The sequence below is a fragment of the Tachysurus fulvidraco genome, chromosome 7, assembly GCF_022655615.1.
Source record: "Tachysurus fulvidraco isolate hzauxx_2018 chromosome 7, HZAU_PFXX_2.0, whole genome shotgun sequence".
Lineage (NCBI taxonomy): Eukaryota > Metazoa > Chordata > Actinopteri > Siluriformes > Bagridae > Tachysurus > Tachysurus fulvidraco.
The window spans coordinates 18,559,555-18,569,200 of NC_062524.1; the positions used below are offsets into that span (position 1 = coordinate 18,559,555).

Genomic DNA, 9,646 nt, shown 5'->3' on the forward strand with positions numbered 1-9,646 from the left:
ACACACATGCGCGCACACCCATGCGCACATGCACGTACACACACATGCATGCACACACAACACACACATACACACATGCACGCGCAAGCACAATCTCACACTTGCATCTCGAGAAAGTTGTTTGACCCTGAACACGCACACATGCACACACGCACATACATGCACACACGCACACATATGCACACATGCGCACACACACACATGCATACACACTCACACATACACACGTGCACATACTCACACGTGTGCACACACATGCACAAACACAGACAAACATGCACGCACATACAGACACACACGCGTACACACTCACACTGATGAAATAAACACAGACACACATGCACACACACATACACACAGGCACACACTTACATTAATGAAATAAACACACATGCACACATACATGCGCACGCACACACAAACACACACAGAGCTAACTTTGATTGAATTCCAGTTTTGTTGTAAAATGCTTGAATAAACTCCTCATACATGGCCATGGATCTGAGAAACAGCCAGCTTTGTTCTTCCTAATACACTTTTAGGAAACATTCCTCCACATTTCATTTACTTAAATAATAATGACAGTCAGGACAAAATCCTCCTGCATATTGGAGTTACAGAAAAACTAGAAACCACTTTAATAGTCCTATATTTTGTAGACATATTAGACAATGTAGTTTTCTGCCCTTGTGTTAGAAATTGATTTGTTTAAGAGGTTAACGTAGCTTAGGTGTAATGAAAGTTCACCGTTCAATGTGAAACCTGCAAAAACATGAATAGAAGTTAACGTGCTCTGGATTGACACACTGCTATTCACAGTGACTCACTTTGCTATTCAAAGTTAGCATTTGATTGAGGTGATTGAGCGGAAGGAGAAGATGTGATTTGTACCTTTATCTTTTTAGTAAAATGGCCTTTAAAATAACCCTGAAGTAAAGTAAGAACCGCATTACTACCATTTCCCATGTGATCCAGTCATCCTGTCACTCGTGACGTGACTCAGTAGCTTGATGTGTCTGTCTGTCTGTCTGTCTGTCTGTCTGTTCTCCAGATGCCTTCATATTTCTACTCCAAGGCAAGATTTTTGCTCTTCGTCACTTACTCACTTGTGCCCTCTTTCAGTCTGTCACCGATTTTACCTTTTACCTCGCTTTATTCATTCCTCTTCCACGTTTACTTTTTCACCTCTTCACTCTCCTTTGAGTCTTTTCTTTCGATCCGTTTCTCCAAAAAGCTGGGATTGATGCTCTAATGGTGTTGATCTAGTGTTCACCACTGCATGTTAGGGGTATAAACTTTGTCAGAAATAGTTCATTTAAACCAAAACAACTAGGACAAATCCACAAGCTGTCCTTCCAAGAACTACACAAATTGCTTGATTTTTTTTTTAAAAACAGTTCTTGGTAGCTGGCTCAAGCTTTAGGAGGTGTGTGATGTGACTGCTGATGTGATACTCGTGTGTGTGTGTGTGTGTGTGTGAGAGAGAGAGAGAGAGAGAGAGAGGTTAAAGGAAGACTTTTGTTCTGTCTGCAGAATAAGTGTGATCAGTATTGGCCCAGTCGAGGCACAGAGACTTACGGACTCATGCAGGTCTCTGTGTTAGACACCGTAGAGCTTGCAGCTTACTGCGTCAGGACCTTTGCACTCTTTAAGGTGAACACACATGTGCACACACACACACACAAACACAAACACACACACTCTTGCTAGCTATTCCTGACAGAGTCTGTGAATTTTGCTCTTTCTCTCTCTTTTTTGTTTGCTCTGTGTGTGTTGTGTGCACTGAGCAGCGTGGCAGCAGCGAGAAGCGGGAGGTCCGTCAGTTCCAGTTCACAGCATGGCCAGATCACGGTGTACCTGAACACCCCACTCCCTTTTTGGCTTTCCTGCGAAGAGTCAAAGCCTGTAATCCTCCAGACGCCGGGCCAATCGTAGTGCACTGCAGGTCCTGACTCTCACACCAGCACTTTCCACTAGGAACCGTTAAAGCAGCAATAGAGCAAAAGAAAAAGTTACAAAAGATTCTTCTAGAATTTGTCTTCAGTAATGTTGGAAATAAATCACATTAACTGGGTCATATAGTTGTGAAAACAAACAGAATTGATTTAGAAATATAAACAATATAAAAAAACAACGCAATACGAACGATTCGAAAATATCTCAAGCTCGAGTTAACCACAGACCTTATTTCACATGTCACAAAAAAAACCTACTGACTTCAGAACGATAGAGTAGAAACGAGCGAAAATTTTCTTACTTTTAGTTTTTAGGACTCGTAAAATGGGTCATTTACGGTAATGGAGAATGTCATGTTTGTGTGTTCTGTCTTACTCTCTGTCTGTCTGTCACAGCGCGGGTGTGGGACGTACCGGCTGCTTCATCGTGATCGACGCCATGCTGGAGCGCGTGAAGCAGGAGAAGACCGTCGACGTGTACGGTCACGTGACGCTGATGCGCTCTCAGAGGAACTACATGGTGCAGACGGTAGAGCAGTACGTGTTCATATACGACGCACTGCTGGAGGCCGTCACCTGCGGCAACACCGAGGTGCCTGCACGCAACCTCTACGCTTACATCCAGAGACTGAAACAGGCCGAGCCGCCCGACAACATCAGCGCCATGGAGCACGAGTTTAAAGTGAGTGCGTCAGCTGGGCTCCTGAAGCGCTAACGAGTTCTACACACTGCTCTTTCATGTCTTTTTATAGTTCAGTTCTTCACACTGGAGATCTGAAGGTGCGGCGCTAAGCTGGTGTCGTTAATATGATCATGTGTAAATGATCTGTCTGGTCTTGGTGTTGATTAACCATCGAAGGTGTTTCTGTCTACAAGTTTTATTTTAAAACTACTGTTTCTATAGACTGAGTCTCAACATAAGGAATCGGAAAAACGTGTGCACTAGTTGCCACGGTGACGTTTTCTGTAAGTATTTAGCCTTTTTTTTTTTTTTGACAGCTAGTTCTAACAGTTAGAAGCTGCAGTTTTATTTTTTCCGACATGTGAAAGATTTCTTTTGTAGTAATTAGTACGTTTGTCTCACTCCTCTGGGGTAAAGGGGCTCATTTTCTGCCTCTGCCTTGTGTGTCTCCCACCTGCTCTGGGAGTTTCCTCCAGACCAAAGACACGCATTGCTGGCTGAGTGGCATCTCTAAGTTGTCTGTTGTGCGAGTGTGTGTGCAGGTTCTCTGCAACCTCGTGTAGGACAACATGAAGGAACGGCTTTTGTTTTATAGAAGCGACCATTGTAATTGTTGGCAAAATGCTGCCGTGTAAGAGGAATAAACAACATTGTTTATTGTGCTGTTAGGAAAATAGACCACATGTAACTCCATTGATTATTTTCTTCACACACACACACACACACACACACACACCCCAGTGTTTCATCTTTTTTTAACGTGCTGATTTCTCAAATATTTTCCCCTTTAGCACGAGTGCCTGAGTTCTGAAATGTTATCAGACAAACATGATCAATATTAAGCAGGATTTCCGACGATCCAAATGTATTTGATGCACTTTACATCTTCCTTCTTCTGTCCTGTGTTGTTATTCAGAGGTTAGCCAATGCCAGGGCACACAACTCCCGCTTTGTGAGTGCCAACCTGCCCTGTAACAAGTTTAAAAACAGGCTGGTGAACATCATGCCGTACGAGAGCACACGTGTGGGCCTGCAGCTGATCCGAGGTGTGGAGGGCTCGGACTACGTCAACGCCAGCTTTATAGACGGTTATAGGTACGAACTCGTTTATCACAAGCATCGTGAGCAAGACAACATGACTTCTTAAGATAAAGTTTTTTTCCAGGATTAGACCTTTGCACATTACTAAATTTGTATTCACTCTGCTCTTTTCCCATCTCCGTCTTAAAGGCCACGCCGATAACGTATTAACTCACACTTACGTGACTTCTTGGAGGCTTGAGCAAGCACGACAAGTAGACTTCAGGAGCAGAGCTTTTCATATAACAGTAAAAATAACAGGGATAAACAAAGTAGGATACATTCTAATAATACAAATTCTAATAATACGATACAGCGCCCTCAGCACTGCAGAAACCCCGCAATTAGATCAACGAAACCTGACGCTATATTTCCAGAGAACCGCGGAGAACAATTGCTTTTAGATGATCGATGTGGAGTTGTATAGGTGGACTCTTTAATTGTGATTTTCTTCTTTGGCACGTTAGTGATTTGTGATCTGTTTAAGTGTAAAATCTCCACTCATTTTCCTTTTCCTTGCAGGCAACAGAGGGCGTATATCGCCACTCAGGGTCCTCTGGCTGAGACAGCCGAAGATTACTGGAGAATGTTGTGGGAACACAACTCAACTATTGTAGTGATGCTCACTAAACTTAGAGAGATGGGAAGGGTTAGTTACACACACACACACACACACACGCACACACTCAGAGTTTAATGATTTCATATTGTTGAAGAATTGTAATTGTGTGTGTGTTGTGTGTGTTCAGGAGAAGTGCCACCAGTACTGGCCATCAGAGAGATCAGCACGCTATCAGTACTTTGTGGTGGACCCCATGGCTGAGTACAACATGCCGCAGTACATCCTACGAGAATTTAAAGTGACCGATGCCAGGGTGTGCTCACACACACACATGTACACACACACACAAACACACACACACAACTAAGATCGAATAGAATTGAACATCAATAACTAAACACTTCTGTTTTGACAAATAGCTTTAGCCACAATTTAACCAAATTAATCATTCATGAAAACTGTGTTTTTTATTATGGAAACCAGCAAAATGCCCCAGAGGCAACAGAATACTGTTTTCCCACACACACACATATACAATGAGTCACTCTGCCAGCTCACTATGTACCTGACCTGTTTTTCCTGGAACAATCTGAAATGGTCTGGCTGTTTGCACGCTCTCTCACTCACACACACACACACACACTCACACGTCCTAATGTGTTTGTGCTCTCAGGACGGCCAGTCCCGCACTATTCGCCAGTTCCAGTTCACCGATTGGCCAGAACAGGGCGTGCCAAAGTCTGGTGAAGGCTTCATAGATTTCATTGGCCAAGTACACAAGACAAAAGAGCAGTTCGGTCAAGACGGACCAATCACAGTACATTGCAGGTAAGGGTCCGCTCTAATCTTCTTTAATTAGGGTACAACGATTATCAATACTTGACTCCTCGATTATTTTTTGTTCATTCACATCAAGCAATCATTTGACTTATAAACCGCTGACCGTGTGTGTGTGTGTGTGTGTGTGTGTGTGTGTGTGTTGCAGTGCTGGTGTTGGGAGGACAGGTGTCTTTATCACTTTGAGCATCGTGTTGGAGAGGATGCGTTATGAAGGAGTGGTCGACATCTTCCAAACTGTCAAAATGCTGCGAACTCAGAGACCAGCCATGGTGCAGACAGAGGTGTGTCATACACACATGACCGAGAGAGCAGAAGTCAGCAAATATGCACAGTATACTGTATATCGAGCGTGCATTTATGCCTGTGTGTGTGTGTGTGTTTCTGCTCCACAGGAACAATACCAGTTTTGCTACCATGCAGCACTGGAGTACTTGGGCAGTTTCGATCACTATGCAACATAAAGCGTCTCAGTTTCTCTGGACCAGCAGGACATTTCCTCTGATTTCTGTGTCTCCCAGCGCAGCTGTCTTTACACTGTCTGTACCGAGTGTGCTGTTGAGCCGCCCGTTCTTGGCTCCGGAAACGTAAGCTAGCGCTGAATTGATTCAGAGGTCACGTTTAGTTCTGTTCAGTTCAGGGCTATCTTAAGATCATCTTAAAATAATCACCACCAACAGAATATTAAATCCAGCACCTGGGAGACGAGCGGTCCAACGTTTCATTTGGATTGTGTTTTAGATTAAACTGTAACACTGATTAGTTACCAACACACACACACACACACACACACACAGGTAGAGTGGACCACTAGCAATCATGACTTTTCTCAAAAGGCTGTGCAATACTGAATATGTCTGCACTTTGGATTTAACTTGAAAGCACACACAATAATCCACTGTAATTTTATGGCCTGTTAAGTATTTAAAAAAACAAACAAAAAAAATGGTATACCGACAGTATTCATATATGTTTGTGATGGTCTGGGAAAATATGTTTGTGATGGCCTGCGATTGCTGGATTCTGGAAAGCGTTCAGTTTTTGTCTTCTGAACTTGACATGGCGTCTCCCTGCAAAACACAGCAGTGAACTCAGTCAGCCGGAAATCCTTAAACCCTTCTAGATAAAAGTGTTTTCCTCACACGATGTGAACGTAACGTGCACGTCAATCAAGTTGTGTCATAACAAAACGGCTGTAAGTGTTTTATTCCTCTTATACCACAGTTTTGCAAATGCTAATGATCAGATTTATTTCATATTTTATTTATTTTTTTAAACGAACCCATCATACTTTATAACCGTTAATGACATTTAATTTGTTTTTTGTTTTTCTAGAACACGTTCGATGTAATTAACAGACCAAATATATTAGGTGTTAATTTTTAAAGAACAATAGTTTATGCTTTAGCAGCATTCCTTCACTAATGACATTCTCTCTCTCTCTCTCTCTCTCTCTCTCTCTCTCTCTCTCTCTCTCTCTCATATTTCTTTCACCTCTCTCTCTCTCACACACCTCTTTTCTCTTTCATTCTCTCACCTCTCTCTCTCTCTCTCTCTCTCTCTCTCTCTCTCTCTCTCTCTCTCTCTCTCTCTCTCTCTCTAACTCACTCTCTCCTGAAATTAATATACCCAGTAAAACCCGCATCTTCTCATGTAAAGGAACCGCTTTGCCTCTGACTGTTACAAAGCACTAACACTAAAGTGCTTCTGAATCAACTCCAGGTCTCCTCACCGTTCAAACGCGTACACACAACTGTGTGATGTGCTTGCTGTAGGAAGAGATCAAGTACTACTTTAAAAAAAAATAAAACCTGGCTGAGCTGCTGCTGCTGCTGAAAATGAATCAACACCGTCTGAGCGATTGCATTCAAGATACCTACAGCCCTGTGCTATCAACTTCAGTAATATTAATAATCAGACATTTCACTTTAGATTCCAGAGCTAAAGATCTTAGCCATGTAAAGGGATTTCCCAGGCCGACCACACAGATAGCGACACAGTTACGCTTTGGACGTTGTTCGACTACGAAGCGTCAGTGAACACACATTGAAAAGAAAAGAAAAGAAAAAAAAAAAGGCAAAAAGAAAAACCTGAGATGAGCAGCGACACCAAGTCTTAAAGTTCACCTTAAAAAAAAACAAAAGAAAAACTCTCCACGGTGATGTTACAGTGACACAGATGATCGTTTCGACAGTAGTAGTGCCTTATCATGATTTTCGATAGTTTGCTTTTGTTCCACTTCTGTGAACGTACCTGTGTTTTAGGTTGTAGACACTTTTGATAAACTAGGATTAAACATGTGCCACACCAAAATTTTAATATCACTTTGGATTATACAAGTATATATAAATATATATAATAGTCTCTCTCACGAAACACCGTCATGATTTTTACGAAGCCATATCGATGAGAAATTGATGCTGCCAAGGCCTTTAGGAATTGTTACTACATAAAAAAAGTGTATGCATGCACATTTTTGGATGGATATAATATATTTGACCTAAATCATGAATTTTTTATATTATTAGTCATCAAATGGAACTTATATCAGTTTACTAAATATGACACTAAATCTCTCTTCTTTTTTTTTGTTTTACTTTTTTTTTTAAATTGTAATTATCCTACTTATCTTGCCTCTTGGAGAGCATGCAGTGTTTGACATCTTTATCTAGTTTTAAGGATTTTTTTTCCTGGATATATGAAAGTATTTTATATCATACGATATGTTATACTGTACGATAATTCGCACAATAAACGTAAAGAAAAAGGGAAAGAAAAAAAAACACAAGTTGAACACTCGAGCCACAAACATGTGCTGGTTGTTTTACACCCAGTGCTCAGTTTACTGAATATTCGACTTTTTATTTATTTATTTATATTTTTTTGCCATGAAAGCACTACGTCATCCCAGGAATGTAACCAGGTGTTGAGATGTGTTAATGGTCTTTGTGTGTGTGTGTGTGTGTGTGTGTGTGTGTGTGTGTGTGTGTGTGTGTGTGTGTGTGTGGATGACCCCATGAGGGAACAATACACACTCTCGCTCTATGCACTAACCGTCGTTCTCGAGTACGGAGCGTTCCCCCTGTTATCGCCATGGTGACCACAGTGTGTGCATGTTACGATATACAGCGAATATCTTTTGGTGTTCAAGCTTAAGGAGAATATACACTTTTGTAGTGTTTTAGTGTTCAATGTTTTCCAGAAGACAAGACGGCGCGATCGTAGTTTCTCTCCACGTTAAGTAGCCGAAGGAGCGGAACAGGACAAGTCTTCTCGAGGACGCAAGAAACCACACCACGAGCCCAAAGCTCCAGCTGATTTAAACAGTTTTTTGGCTCCACCAAAACATTTAGGACTTAAACTGTCGTTAGTCGTGTGTCTCTGCATTTTAAACACATTTTGCCATTATGAATAAAAAAAAGAATTAAATTCTGTACATCAGTTTGAGGTTAATGCTACACATTTTGTTTCCATGTTTATCTCTGAGAGTTCAGCCCCTGGATAAATCACCACTGTTTGTTTCATCATGTGATCTGACCAAATATCCATTTTATTGCCATGTTTCTTTCCACTTTGTAAGACGTCGACGTGAGAGATTTCTGCGATTCGATCCATCCGGTCGATGTGAGCACAAGTGAAGCCCCGTCTTCTGTTATTTACCTCTTATTTTGTAGTAAATGTAAATATTTTAGAGAAATAATCTTATGCTTTTTTTTATTTTCCTACTTTTGTTGTGAGGAGAAAAAAAAAGTCGTGAGAACACGGGGGTATTTGTGGATAATTATTATTATTATTTTTGTTTTCTGTTTCATTTTGTTACAAATAAACTGGCAACAAACATGTAAGTGTTTTGTTTTCTCTTTTTTCCATAAGATCAGGGGAGAAGTTCATTCGGTCATCTTCATCATGGACAGGGAGAATCTTCAGAATGGTACAGGCTTCTCTGAACAACTAAAAACGTGGCACATTTTGTAGCAGACCAGGTGAAGAAAAGTATTTAGTACAGATCTCAGTACAGTCTTAAAGGAAATAACACCCATAGTGTTGCCTTCTCCTTCTGTGATGTTTTCCAGCTTCTCTCAGGTTTTTGGAGGTTGTGTCTCCCCTTCAGGAGATAAAATGCTACTCAGTTGGGTTTAGGTCTGCTGATTGACTTGGCCTTGATTTCTCCCCCCGAAGAAGTCCTTTGTTGTGGCAGTATGTTCTTGGTCACTGTCTTGTTTCATTCATGAAGCTCCTCCCGATAGACACGATGTGTTTCTGTAAACTTATTGTAGAATTTATTCTGCTGCTTCCATCACGTGTCGCATGATCAATAAAGATGAGCGAGTCTGTTCCAGAAGCAGCCATGAAAGCCCAGGCCGTGACACGACCACCACCATCTTGTCTGTCTCCACACTTTGGCCTTTCAGCTTGGTTCTGGAGGGTTTGTGGCTCATCCCTGTATCTTGTGGTATAGCTGCTATATATCTGCCCTCAAAGCCTTCTTCAAACGGTGGATTGATACCTTCACTCCTGCCCTGAGGATTT

At 41.6% G+C, this 9,646-nt stretch overlaps 1 protein-coding gene across 16 annotated transcripts in view; it reads left to right on the plus strand.

The window, feature by feature from the left end:
- ptprdb (protein tyrosine phosphatase receptor type Db) overlaps positions 1-8,958 on the plus strand; it is a 64,221-nt gene extending 55,263 nt beyond the window's left edge. For 15 of the 16 annotated variants that reach the window (XM_027174537.2, XM_047816823.1, XM_047816824.1 and 12 more), the window contains 9 exons: positions 1,534-1,653; positions 1,791-1,945; positions 2,352-2,637; positions 3,554-3,732; positions 4,240-4,366; positions 4,467-4,592; positions 4,953-5,107; positions 5,265-5,400; positions 5,512-8,958. In XM_027174537.2, coding sequence (XP_027030338.1) covers positions 1,534-1,653; positions 1,791-1,945; positions 2,352-2,637; positions 3,554-3,732; positions 4,240-4,366; positions 4,467-4,592; positions 4,953-5,107; positions 5,265-5,400; positions 5,512-5,580 — 1,353 coding nt within the window. In that variant the 3' untranslated portion in view covers positions 5,581-8,958. The remainder of the gene's footprint in view (positions 1-1,533; positions 1,654-1,790; positions 1,946-2,351; positions 2,638-3,553; positions 3,733-4,239; positions 4,367-4,466; positions 4,593-4,952; positions 5,108-5,264; positions 5,401-5,511) is intronic. The other variant, XR_007143621.1, reaches the window with a different exon arrangement.
- The last annotated feature ends 688 nt before the right edge of the window (positions 8,959-9,646 follow it).